Source organism: Elgaria multicarinata, chromosome 5 (assembly GCF_023053635.1).
Source record: "Elgaria multicarinata webbii isolate HBS135686 ecotype San Diego chromosome 5, rElgMul1.1.pri, whole genome shotgun sequence".
Lineage (NCBI taxonomy): Eukaryota > Metazoa > Chordata > Lepidosauria > Squamata > Anguidae > Elgaria > Elgaria multicarinata.
In genome coordinates, this window is record NC_086175.1 from 34401929 (window position 1) to 34416144 (window position 14216).

Below are 14216 nucleotides of genomic sequence, written 5' to 3' on the forward strand. Positions count from 1 at the left end.
TAGTTCCAAAGTAGAGGAACAGCGAAGGAAAATGACTGCTTTAAAAAAAAAATCTGTTTTTTTTTAAAAAGCAGCCACCCAGTTTTGTGTTCTGACCTGTAGAATATTTTCCAGTGATATTGTTTCTATTACAGAAAAAGCATAGGAAGATTAAAGAGTTCTGAAGCTTGACTATGTGCGCTTCACTTGAATATTTAACAAGTTGTTCTTGGTTTGTTGGATATAACTGTGGATTCCATACTAAATAACTATGTAGTACCATAAAATCACATTTATTTGGGCATTTCACATATGGTTTTTTCTGTATACTTGTGGTACTTTTATTTGTCCATCCACCAGTCCTCCAAATGTGTCTGCATAGTATGTATATTCTGTTCCTGGCTATTCCAGGACATATTAATCAAACATGATTAAATGTTACTTTACTTTCAGGTGTAGCCCACAATATCGCCCTACTACATGAAGTGATAACTCATCCACGCTTTGTCCAAGGAGACATCACCACTAAATTTCTTCCTGAGGTGTATCCTGATGGTTTTAAAGGTGGGTTGTCAATGTAAATTATTTGCCTTTGCAAAATTGTGTGCAAGACTTGCAGTTTCTCTCTTGAACTGAAATAGTTTCCAAATTATTTTTTGAACTTAATATTTCAATATCCCAGATTCTTTTTTTTTAAAAAAAAAACCCAATATCTTGCAAAATTTAAGTAATGATTTTTCTCATCGTTCAGGAAAATTCAAATTAAAGTTGGTTGTTGTTGCTGCTGTTAATAATGATACTTATTATTAACATTTGTATACTGGTGTATTTGCTAAAAAGCAATTCTTTTTTTTAGGATCCCAACTGATGCTCTGGACCAAAACAATTTGTGTGTGTGTGTCAAGAACTGTTGATTTAAGACTCCCCCCCCCCGCCCGACAGTTAAATCTTAAATGTTTGCACTGACTCATCTGCTTGCTACAACATTATAACATGATATCAATGCCTGTCTAACGTTATGGCTTGTGATGCTGCACTGGCACAGCTGTTGGTACCACCCATCTTCAGCTAGTAAGTGCTGCTGTTCTGTGACTGTGTCAGCCCCACTGTGAAGAGCTGTTTCTTTTCTATTTGCTTAAAGTCCAAGTCTATATTGCAGGAATCTGTTTCTCTCTCAGCATATCTGCATAGTGGAAAGCTGGGTACTTATTTCAGTCAGAAGGGATGTATCAAGAGCAGGAAGAACATTCCAAATATATTTTATTTACACTATCACTTTAATTAACATAATATTGCTTGTAACTGAAGGGATATTTTGTATGAGCCTATATAAGACTCACTTCTGTGCTAATAATCAACTGGTCATGGTGAGGACCTACCTCATTATATATTTACATGTTGACAAAGTGTGTGTGGGAAAATTTCTCCCAGATATACTGAAGAACTATGGATATTGGTCTACTTTTATTTACTTGCTAACAGTAACATGGAAGCAACTAGTATAGTAGTGTTATTCGTTCTTGCTTTAGCAAAATTTAATGCTGAATTTGTTTGCCATCGTGTCATAAATTGTGTTGCAGAAGTTTAATATTTTTCTGGTTTTCAATAGGTGATTGGCTGGTGTGTATCCAATTTTTGTCCTGCATTTATGGGCCATGGCTAAAACAGTGAAACTGAATTGAACTGGTCATGCCATTTGTTCAGTTTTCAATGTGATGTTTGAAAGTGGCTATTCTTAATGTAGCTGGAAGACATTGATTAGATTTATAGCAGTTTGCAGGTTTTTAGTTTATAATTTTATTAGCCTTTATACAATATAACTAAGTATAACATTTTATAGTAGAATAACAAAATACAACAATTTTCTAACTTTCCAATTTTCTCCCTGTTTTCCCCATGAAATAGGGGAATGCACAGTACTAATTACTGGTTTACTAATACTACTCTTGGTTTGAGCAGGTTTGATAGTAATTTACAGTTGAAATTTAGTAATGTGAAGGTAGTGGGTGACCCAGATTCATGGTACTGCTAATGAGATTGATGAAGTTTCCAAAATCATGATTTGGAAGCCACCAATTCTGAATCATGGCTCAGATCCTTTTTAGAGTTACAGTCTTTATAGTTTCAGTTCATCTTCAGAAAAATCTTCCCTCGCACTAAAAAGGGCTATATTAAATAAAGATAATGGTCCTGCAAGTATATTTACAATCTTTTCCACTTCTGAATTTTATCCATATGATTGTCCTCAATCACGTGTGAATACAAGGCATGGAGACTATGTAAACTGGTGGTGAACAGTTGCACTTCACCTGTGATTTCTGTATTTTTTTTGTGCTGTTACAACTGCGGGAATAATGGTAAAAGTCTATATTTCTGGTCCCCATGGTATTTTCTGCATGTGACTCTGTATAAAGTGGTGGTCACATAGAGGAAAGCCACCTGGAAATTGCACTCTGAACTGGCCCTGAGATGCTTAAAATTTTAACAAAACTTTTGATGGGAGATGAAAATGGAACAATAAAAGCCAAGGTTGTATATCTACCCAGTTCTGGCTGTGTAAAATCCTGTGCCCTTTTAAACAAACGGAACTGTCAATTTCAGAGACATGATTTTACCATGCCTTGTTTCTTGTGAAATTAAGAACTTTGAGATCAACCATTCCTTTTATGTTCAAAAATATGGTGTCTGCTTATGATGATTACACTAATGGGCTTGCATAACACAAAGTACCCATGTGTTAGGGAGAAAAATAAAATTTGTAAAATTCAGGGATCAATAAAATAAACATTGTTTTTAACAACTTCTTTTAATTCTATGAAATATCTTGACAGCTTTCCTATTAACCTTAGTTGGCAACTTTTAATTAAAATTTTACTTGGAGTAGAATACTTGACACATGTTCAGGCTAATTTTCAAGTATATATGTTCCTCATGTGTCAACTTTCATCAACACAAAGAAGCTTTTTTAAAAAGGCATTATTTCCTTGTGGTTTGCATACTGATGGATATTTCATAGGCTTCTATGTCCTATGGCATAGGAAATCCTATAAGCAGATATAATACGTGGTAAGGTCTCATGCCCTTTAAACAGATGAAGGTTAGAAACTCTTCCCCTTAATCCTCTCTCTTTTTTGAATGCCAAGCAAAATACCATTTTATTGCTTATTGTGGAGAGGAATAAAAAAATGACAGCAGATTATGGAACAAATGTACCCTTAGGTATTACTGAAGCAACCAACCCTTATAGGAGATATTTTATACAAGGTCTTCTGTATACAGGTCTGTACCTTTGTAAGCTAAATCTTGTTGGGGTGCATACTTGGCATAGTAATTTGAAGTAATTTAAAATTTTCCAGTTCTTATTCTGCATCACACAATGCCATGCACAATGAATATGGCATTACATGGCGTCTGTTTGATATCAGATTAATACATGCTGAAGATTTTAAATGTTTGCTGTTAAAGAAAGGGATCTGGTAGGTGGAGCCTGATTTGATCATCAGGAGGTGTTTCTTAAGGTTGGATCCAGTGTTGTCATTCTACTTTTGGAACTGCTTCTGTCAGCAGAAATGGGAGGGGGATCTGCAGCCACCCATTCATCCTCAAAACCTGCTCTGGAGAGCTGGGAAAACCACTGGAATAGATTTTTGAGTGGCGCAAGTGGCCACAGGGCAAATAAAGAGTGAGAAAGCCCTATTGAACTTGTGGACTTTGACTAGCATGACACTTTATTTATTAATTTAAACTACTTCTATACTGCTTGATATCCTAAAATCTCTAAGGGCACAATCCAATCTGATCTATCTTGGGTACTTGGTACTCATAAGTATTTTAGCTAGACGGTCTAGCAGAGGCTTTGGGAAGGGGGAGGGAAGGAGGCTGGGGGTGGGTGAGGATACCTCGCATCGTATCACCAGTCTCCTCTCTGTCTCAGGGAGTGCTCCCTTTCACCCCTATGAACTCATATTTGGGATCTCATAGCAGCAGCAAGCATGATTCTCTGTGCTAGGGGTTGTGTGGGGGAATGTAATTTCCTGGCTTCAAGCTCAGAGATCTGTCTGTGAGATTGGAGCAGGAAACTGAAATATTCTGTGTCCCCCAGATGCTGCCTCGGGGACATAGGATTGCTCACTTAGTGGTTTACATAAAAATTACATATAGGACCTCTTCAGACAACACAGTAAGCTATGGTTAGACTGCTAACACTTTTGTAGCATATGGTTAGTGAGCATTTTAAAAACAAGGTAATGTAGCCACCACGGCTAGGCATGGTTCACATGACATGCTAAGCCATAATGTTTAGCTCACAATGTTTAACCACCGTGGCTTAGTGTGTTGTCTGAACAGGGTCCTTATGTAAAAACAATGTAAAATAATAAAAAGAATATCATCACAACAGGAATAACACGAAAAGTAGAACAGAGCAGTGTCATAGTCAATTACAAGTCAGAGTAAGCCTGAATAAACAGATGGTTTTTCAAGAGGTGTTTAAACCCAACCTCTGCCTCTAGAACTACGGATGGGAGAGCATTTCAGAGGGTGGTGCCATTGCCGAGAAGACCTGCTTATATGCCATTACTTGGCAATGCACTGTTGATCTTAGGGGTCGATTTGGTATGTATAGAGGGGAAGGTGATAGGCTAGGTATTAAATGTATTGTCTTTACCTTTAAAAATGTCCATCAGTTCCAATGCAGGTATTGCATAAGTTCTGTGCAGGCTGCTTGTATACAAAAGCATACAAAATTCTGCATGAATTATTTTTGTGTCATGTCAGCCACGATCCATAAGTCAGTATATGATACTGGGGATAAATCTAGTTCTGAAATTCCTTTAAATTGTTCTGCATTGAACATGTCAAACGTACTGATTCTTGAAATTGGTCTCGCCTATGCTACATAGTTAGGATGTTACAAAACAATATAGTAAATATTTTCTGACTTCAGATTAAGACTTCCTGCTGCAACAGTTCCGCAAATTTACAAAATGACTAGCATAAGTTGAATTTTGTAAGAAAGATAGAACAACTACCTAGCTATACATGGCTCTGTGCTTTTCCTCCAGAGCCATTATAGGAAGGGATGGTCAAGTGGCTCCCCACAGGCACCATTGTGCTCACTAGATTCCTTTTCCTTGTAGTCTTCCTCAACCTATTTCTAGGCAGAGCATGGGTCACCAAGTTGGAGGTTACATATAGATATCTAAGACATGTTTGCTTGAGCAATACTACTACCAGAGTGAGTTTGCACACGTGCTGCTTTTGGTATGAGTAGCATCACTACGAGAAAGACTTGGTTGTTGCTTATGGACTCCTCCACACATAACATCCAAAGGCCTTTGTAACTGCACAGGCACCTCTTTACATGCCCTACCCCTCTATCCCAGAATCCAGTAACTTTGGCTTGAGCAGCTGCTCCAACATGAGATTTCCCACTGTGAACCATTTCTGCTTAACGAAGAAAAGAACAGAAATGCATGCTGTCTGCATAAATTCAAATGCCGACAAGAATTTATTATCAGGATGAGCCTCAATAATTTTTTGCAGTGCTCTAGTAGTTCAAACAAGTACCCTGGTAAAGTGCTTCTGTTAGTTCAGGCCTCAAGACAAACATTCTTGAGGAGGATATGATTCCCCCCCCAACCCACTTTTACTTTGGCTTCTAAATGGTAATATCGTATAGATGTGCATATTATTTTAAAAAGTGACCAATCTGTCCTTCATAATTGCAAACTTATTAGCCTCTTAGTTGTGGCTTATACATTTTATACTTGATGTCTTCTTTATAAACTACAAATCTGGGATGAAGACAACTCTATTATTCATGAAGATCAAGCTGGATTTAGGAACGAGAGAAGTACAGTTGATGGTTCATACAGTTGATGCATCATTTAATTTCCAGATAAACCACAGGTTTTATTTATTTTTCTTCTCCTTTTGTCCTAGTGGACAGGGACCAGTTACAGCATAAATTTGCTACAAATAGTACTGTTAAAATATTGCTATGGATTATTCAGCTACTGCACCAGAATAATACTACGCAGCTGAGAATTTGCCTACAGAAACTATTCATTGTAATAGAATTGGCACCCTAAGAGAAACACAAGTGGGTGAAACAAAGCTGCATTTGGGGCTCTTCTCTCTCTCTCTCTCTCTCTCCACACACACACACACAGTTGATACTGTCAGCAGAATGTCATCTTCTATTTTGTCAGTATTGCTCAATGCTGATGATTTAGTTCTGACCTTGCCAAATAGAATAGATTTAAAGATGCTTAGAATAGGCTTAAAGATGATCCTGGTTAGTTTGGAACAACTTTGTTGAGAAGAAAAGGTGTCAAGTAATGTTTTTTTGGGGGGTGGGGGGGAATAAGTGCCAGAACCACAAATATATAGTTGATGGGCACTCTTTGGAGCAAGTACTTGGATATGAACTTTAATAAAAGACTTACATGGAAATATATAGCCATCACCAAACTTTTGAGCACCAGGATCATTCGTTGTAATGTCCTGGGGCTAGTAACAGAGGTGAACAGTTTGCAAATCCTGCCCTGACGGTTTACATCAACAAGGTCTTTCAACAAATGTTGTATGGGGCTGAAATTTGGGATGCAGAGGCTGTACTGGAACTGGAGATCCTTCAAAATAAAAGATTGATCTATTGCTTCCCTGATTGATCTGCTCTACCTCTGTTAGTGACATAGTGAGCTTCAAGAAATTTCAAGCCAAATTGTGTTGATTGGAAGAATTGAGGAATGTATGTTGGGCAAATATACGTCAGGATAAGATGAGGAACTCTAATTTACCCATTGAAGGATATTGCCTTGAGAAACAGGCTCTTTGACCAAGATATCAGTGAAGTTACATACCACAGATTTTTCAACTTGGTTTGAAAAGAACCACTCCAGGGCAGATCTTGACTTTCCCCCAGATTCTTAGAGCCTTTACAGAACTCAAGACTCTGTTGTTGTTTTTTGAGTGAAGATACTTAGGCATTCCTTTGACAGAACAGAAATGTGTCTTTGACTATAATCAGGTTGAAGATCTTGTACATCGCCTATTCTATTCCTTGAAGGCCCAAGGGGAAAATATCATATATTATCCTGTGTTATTCAGATAAAACTCTGCAGAATATAGGGGTTCAATTATTAATCAACCTTATATTACCCATATAGTAGCATTATTTTTCATAGCTGCCAAGAAATTGTGTGATTATTCTATTAATGATTCTAATAATTCTTAATCATAAATTTAAAGGAATATTGATTGATTTAATGTATAGGCAATTTATTATAGTTAAAAAGTGATAGAATTTTATCTTAATATGGATTATTATTGTTACTGAACACCAATTTGTAATGGCCTTTGACTAAGTGGAATAAAGTTAATTGATTGGCATTTCATTCTTCCATTGTTAGATTATGTTTAGCCTATAGTGCCAATGTTGGCTGATGGTATAAAATCATTGCTAATGTGCTGAAATTCTGTGTGGCTTTGCTTCAGACTGTTTCTTAGTTTGGATAAAATACTTTTAGGACTTAAAATATTAATTGAGCTAAATGGAATGGAGATTTTTGTAGCTTCAGAGCAAGGTAAGTGGTGACTGAGGTTCCTAAAAGACTTCCTATTCTCACTTAAACTTGTCTGTGTATTCAAGTCATCCTCAGAAGTCCTTTTCTGGGAGCTCATGACTTCTACAATGAAGTGGGTGGTCACCAGGGAGAGGGCCTTCTCCTTGGTGACACCCCACATATGAAACTCTTGTGCAGAGATTTGTTTTATCTTTTTTGTGTCAGGAAAATCTTGTTATAATCTAATAGCTGCTTGCTTCCTCTTTTTCTCTCCGCTGCTTTTAGACTTTATTGTAATTTATTTGTAACTTACTGTTTTTATCCCAATTGTAAGATTATCTGAATTTTTTTTAGCAGAACTGAAGGATGTGGTTTGAAATCTTATAAAAATCTCTGATATATATAACAACTTTTTTTGAAATCTAGGACACAGGTTGAAAGATTCTGAAGAAAGGGAGCTACTAGTAACAGCAGCATCTCTGTATGTGGCTGAACAACTTAGATCACAGAAATTCCTGGGAGCTCAAAGGTAGGCTTATTTCTAGAAAGTTGTGTGTGCTGAGCTGTTTAATGGTATCTATGCATATATAGCAAATGTCTTAAGAATTGGTGAGTGTTCTTAGTGTATTTTTTCTAAATTCTGCTTTTTTGAACATCACATTCTTAAAGTGACTGGGCCATAAACATAACATAGATCCAAAAATAATAATTGTTCAGCTAGTTCTGCTTGTCCAACAAAATACCAGTCCCATATACCATATGACAAACGGTTGCTGAACTTTTGAATTTCAGAAGCAGTTTGAGATAATGTCTCTGTTGTTCAGAGAAAAATATTGCAAATCTCATTAGATGTTTGCAAAATCTTGGGCATGTGTAAAGTAACAGTTTGGACAGAAGTTATATTGGCAATATAAATCTTCAGAATATCATAGATGTTGATGCTAACTTTTCATTCTGGGAATGAAAGGAGAGTTATGCTCATGGAAGGAACCTTTTTGTGAACGCAACTCTCCTATGAGTGGAAGCACCCAAGCAATAGTCTTTTTATGTGTAAATTCAGTATATGCTCAGTAAATTTTATGTGTAAATTACATGCTCAGTATAGATGGACTGAACCCTGATGAAATTAAAAAGAAGAATGTACATGGATATAAGCTATCTGAACAAGGGCTGCAAATACTTTTATCTTCTGATTAGTAATAATAGCACTAACTTTTGATTAGAAATACTAGCACATGGCTTAGGCATAAGTATGCCAGTTAAATCAGATGTCCCCAAGCTTTTTGGACCCATGGTCACATTTGGGAACTTAAGAAACTGACATAGCACCAATATATAATTTTCCCACAGAGAATGTGCAAGTCACATAACAGTTGCCATCGGGGCTTGGCTAGTCAAAAGGCAAGTAATTTACCCCAGAAACTGAGTACAAGCAGAGGAAAAGTCTGACCTCCAAAGCCAATCTACAAATTTGACCCCCCCCCCCCCCGGAAGCACAATAAAATACCCATTGAAAGGTTGCAATCCTGTGGAACTCAGTGGGAATTACTTCTGAGTAGGCCTGCGTAATGTAGCTCTGCTCATCCTATCCATATGTACAAACGTTTCTCCAGCCCCAAAAGGAAAGAAAATGTTTTCCCTACCTTAGCTTAGCCACTCTGTTCCCTACCTTAACAAGATAAAAGGGAGAGGGAAAGAGAAAGGCTAGAGACAGAGGGACAGGGAAATAGTGAGAGAAAGAGCAAGCTAGAGGCTAACGGGGATAGAAACAATGAGTTGAAGTGGTGGTGGTGATGGCGAGAGAAATATCAAGAATGGAGACAGAACAAAGGTGAAAGCTCTATGGGGGTGGAAAAAATTGGACCCTTCTCTTCATGAGCACCAAACAGCTAATCAACAGGTTCAGAAACAAGAAGGTGAATCAGACACCCTAACAGTTTTCAGTGTTTTGCTTAAAAATAAATGTTTGAAGGTGGCAGGGAGTGAGAGCTTTTCACGCACCATTGGAGATCCCTGAAAGCCCTGCATTGCACTATAAAGGGCACATTTAGCATTAGTTACTTTTAACTGTGCTAACACACAGTAATTTCTTATTGATAGGTTGCCATAAGCTTTGCTTTTGTTAGTACTGGTTTTGTATATGTATTTGTATATGTAAGTCAATTGCTTACATAGGTCGCATCTGATATAATGATAACCCATGATAACATACAGTAGCTTATTTTTGAAATAGTCCAGTATTCCCCACCACATGGACAGGCTAATAAGCTGTGAATAGCTTATAAAGCTACTGCGTTTTATTTGACTCATCCACTCATTGCCCTGCTGCTGTTCTTCTGCCCGAGCAGTGGCACTGTTTCACCTCTAAAGTGCTGGAAGTTTGCAGTGGGGAGGCAGTGGGGAAGTTTGCAGTGGGGAGGCACCAGATCCAACATCAAACCCCCATGCAACTACTCTCCGAGGAATGAAAATTTCCCGGGGGGGGGGTCTGTGCAGATGTGTAATTGTGTATAGATTTGACCCTAACTGTAAGGTTTGCAGAAATCTGGTAACATTTTAAAGAAGGTGTTTGTTGTGGTTGTGTTGCGGTATTGCTATTACGGTAAGGCTAACATGTATTTAATTAATTAATTAATTAATTTTACATCCCATCTTTCCTGCCAAAGATTGGCATTCAAGGAGGCCTTTTGTTTTCCATTATTCAATGTAGATCTTTTAAAGAGTATGTTTTTATTTGATCAGTCTCACTGGTATATTTTCAAACAGTTCTTTCTTAGAGGAAATTGCAACAGATTTCTCTTTTTAAGCTAATTATCTAAATGCTTGCTATCATAGGGGTCAAGTTGATAATGTGCTATTCAGAAAATATGGGCACAGATTTCCTATGGGAAGTAACTGTGAAAGGTGGATTATTGTTTTTTGGGTGGTTTTTTTTTTAATTGTTCAGTGTTCTAAATTATTTTACACAGAATTTTCCCTATTTATTCAATAGATTGGCTTACTGTCAAGTGGGTGCCACCCATTGCTGCAGGTCAATTTTACATTATCTGGTACAACAAAAATCCTGAGGTTGTCTATCATGTCAACCTCAGGATTTTTGTTTTACCAGATAATGTAATGTACTCTATCATATGATACTATTTCCAGTGGAAACATTTTGGCTGAAGTGAATATAGCTTGCTTTATGTAGCTGAGATTTCTCTGGCTAAAAGTGAGGTTTAACTGAAGCATTGGCTGGAGTCTTATTTTTGTTAGTAGTTTGGACAGAGGAATAGTAAATGCTCCAGGTGTGGCGGTCATGCTATCTCATGGGTCTACTAATGTAATGTTTACACTTCTAAACCCAATTGCCTACAGCACTTCCTATGTGCTGCTTGTGTTGGCTGCTAAGTTTATTTTCCTAATTTCTCTATTGGTTTTGGCCTCCCATCATTCATAGCTTGGAAAAATCCTCTGTTTGCTGCATGCCTGTATTATCCGAAGGTAGCGCATGTGGGAAAAGGTTGGCTATGTGTTTAAAATAAGGACATATTATTTTCCTAAGTAACAGAGGATCTTTTTAAAAATCGGTGATATTAAGGTCAAGGAACTGGCCTTTGGACGATCTTGTCTGTGCTACCTGCTCCATCCACCTCTCTGCCATGTTTTTGTAACATTAGATGAGTGGCTTTGATGTAGTTGATTAATACTTTTGGTAATTTGTCTGGCTATTCAATTAATTGGTCAAAATTTGAACTGATGTTGATCAGAAATATCATATCTTGTTGTGAATTAGCTGATTGACAATTTTGATGGTGCCTGGATGTTATTACCTATTTAGAAATGCTTATTCCCAGAGAAATAACTCAAATGTTAAAGATTAATCTGAATAAATTGATTAATGAGATTTCTTGGGATTTAGATAGACAAGCTTCATTAAAGCTGAGTTCGTGGGGCAAGGTAAATACACTCAAGTGAATGCTACACCTTGGATTGTTTATGTTATACATGGGATTCCACTTTGTATAGCTGGCAAGTATTTTCAAAAATTAATGCTTTCTTTCTTAAAAAAATGTTAGGGGTGTGTGTGAGAGGTTCCTCTCAATCACAATTATATTTGAAAAGGATGCAACTTCCAATTAAAGAAGATGTGTTTAGTTTTCCAGATCTTGCTTTATATAATTGCCCTTATTTGTTGACTTGTACTAAATGTCGGTCTTTTCTTAGATCGGATTTTCCACCTTGGTCAGTTTTGGAATCTTCTTGTCTGGGCCCTCTCTCTAAATGGAAGGCATTAGGTTCTAGGGATATTAGAATGGATAGGATTCTTCCCACAGTTACAGCTGTTAAAGACGTGTGATGTATAATGCCACATCAGTTATGTTGATGCTATGGGGAAATCCAGATTTAAAAATTGGTAAGAAAATATTTTTGTGGCAGACATGGATAGATAAGGAGATTTTTACCTTTTGTTATTCTCTGTTTCACGGCTTAAATATGATTTGCCAGGTACGGCTAAATGACAATATTTGCAACTGCAAGATTTGTTCGTATCTAGGGGGCTGTCTTCAGTGTGGCAAGTTGACGCTGCTTTGCTGCCAAACCCTGTGGTATTACTGGTGCAGGGTGGCGGCAAGCAGTTTCATGAAGGGAGGCTGCGTGGGCTTTCCAGCGGTCATTAGGCCAACCCCATGCCCAGACGGATAGTGGCCAATCAGAGGTCACCACCCGCCCAGCCACGCCTCTGCTGCCACTCTGGAATGAGAATAGATGGCGGAGGTGCTGTACTTGCCTTGTTCCAGAGCAAAAAGTCAGAGTAAGTCCCCAACTTTTTTTCTCCACAGAGGCTGATCAGGCAAATCGACCAATGATCCCTGTTTATTAATACTTATTATTGGTGAATTGGCATCTGTATCAGATGTGCCTATGGATTTTTCGTTGCATCGTATTTAGCAAAAAAATTGTTCTGGTTCTGTTGATGCCTCGATGTCTCTAATAAGGCGATTAGAGATTGGAAGCTAGCAAAATTGTACTCTGTATGAATCCTAGTGCTCTCTAGCCTTAAAGGTTGTGGTATCTATTGATGTTGTGTATTAGGATGGATTTAGTGACAGTGGTAAAGCTCCAGCAATTACATAGCTGTCTAGTTTACAAAGTGACTGCCCCTGCCCTTATTATTGGGGTAAGGACTCTTCTAAAGAACTAGAGAAGTCACAGGGAGGCCAAAAGTATGGATTTCTTAAAGCCATTTAATGGGTTTATGGCTGACGTGAAATATGCATTAGGGACTTCCCAGTTCACACTCTTAGCACTATTTTACTACAGCATTTAACCAGTAGCTTAATCACCATATGTTGTTTTGCTTTTGATAATGCCCTTCATATCTCTGGCTCATAATTTTTTTCCATAAGACTTACGTTGCTGTTAAACTGAAAATTATATATATCACATTGGCTTGATTATTTTAACGTTCAGTCTTTTTAATGTTCAATCTTTTTGTAAAGATTCCATCATATACAGCAATTTTCAATATCATTATCTTTTCAATGGTGTTGCTTACATGATCACTTACCTTTGGAATAGATAAAAGTGGGTCATGAGCCACTGATTTTACCAGGAGTACATGACACAACTGATTGCAGCCTCTTGAACCTCTAAATGCATCAGAGGTGGAAATTAGTAGAGGGCTGGTTATCCCAGGACAAACTATCATCTAAACCAGCCATTTTGTCCTTACTAAATAGAGACAGGAGAAGCATTTGGCTGCTCGGACAGGTGCACATTGATCTGTAGTATGCTTGCCTGATTTGGCCAGGATCTCAAAACTATTTGGCCTGCCTAAGGGCTTGAATGTGCATAATGGATTTTTTCTACTTTTTGTTTGGTCTCAACAGTTGACCCCATGTGATGTCATATTATACAGTGTTTTTGAAACTTTCAAAAGCGGTTTGCCATGTGACATAGGGGAAGTCTGGCTTGAAAGAAAAGGAAGTCTAAAGAATTGTTATGTTCATGCAACTACTTCCATGGTACTTTGGATCCTTGCTGTTAAGGAAGTGAATTTTGTACATGAGTATATGTATGCAATTTTGAAGATGAATATTTTCTTTCTTTCTGCTTCGGGAGCTGGTTGGGACAGAATGGCATCATTATTTTTGGAGTACTCCTCTGTTCCCTGCAATGATTCCAAAAGCTCTTGCACACTTCATCAGTATTATTGTAGTTCTTTGGCTGCAGGATATTTGGCAGCTGTTGCACCCCACTGGCAAATCCTATTCATACTTCTCGTCTATTCACCACTGCCATTGGAGAATTGATTTCTCCCTCCTTTGCTCTAACCTTTCCCAATCCATTTTGGATTGTTCAGTGTAAAACATTTTAATTTCATATCATACAGCCATTCAACTTGCAGTCTTTTTCTCCCCCTCCCACCCTTTTTAACTTGTCACTAGGGTAACAGTATAGCATGCTTCCACTAGGTAGTCAGGTTTTTTTATTTTGCATGCTTAATGTTGTATTAAGCGTTAGCATTTTTGTTTAACCCGCATAAATGCTTTTAACTGTGGCTATGTTTTGCAGTCTAATGCAGTCTCAATATCATGCCTCTTCAGACATGGTATCTTAAAATGTCAGAGATCGTTGGGAAAATCTGAAATGGCCAAAGAGAACAAGACATTTCTTCTATCAAAC

The 14216-nt window shown here is 37.6% G+C and overlaps 1 protein-coding gene across 2 annotated transcripts in view; it reads left to right on the plus strand.

Annotated features, from left to right (window-relative positions):
* PCCA (propionyl-CoA carboxylase subunit alpha) overlaps positions 1-14216 on the plus strand; it is a 260737-nt gene that overhangs the window by 133339 nt on the left and 113182 nt on the right. For both annotated transcript variants that reach the window (XM_063126107.1, XM_063126108.1), the window contains exons 17-18: positions 433-543; positions 7974-8076. In XM_063126107.1, coding sequence (XP_062982177.1) covers positions 433-543; positions 7974-8076 — 214 coding nt within the window. The remainder of the gene's footprint in view (positions 1-432; positions 544-7973; positions 8077-14216) is intronic.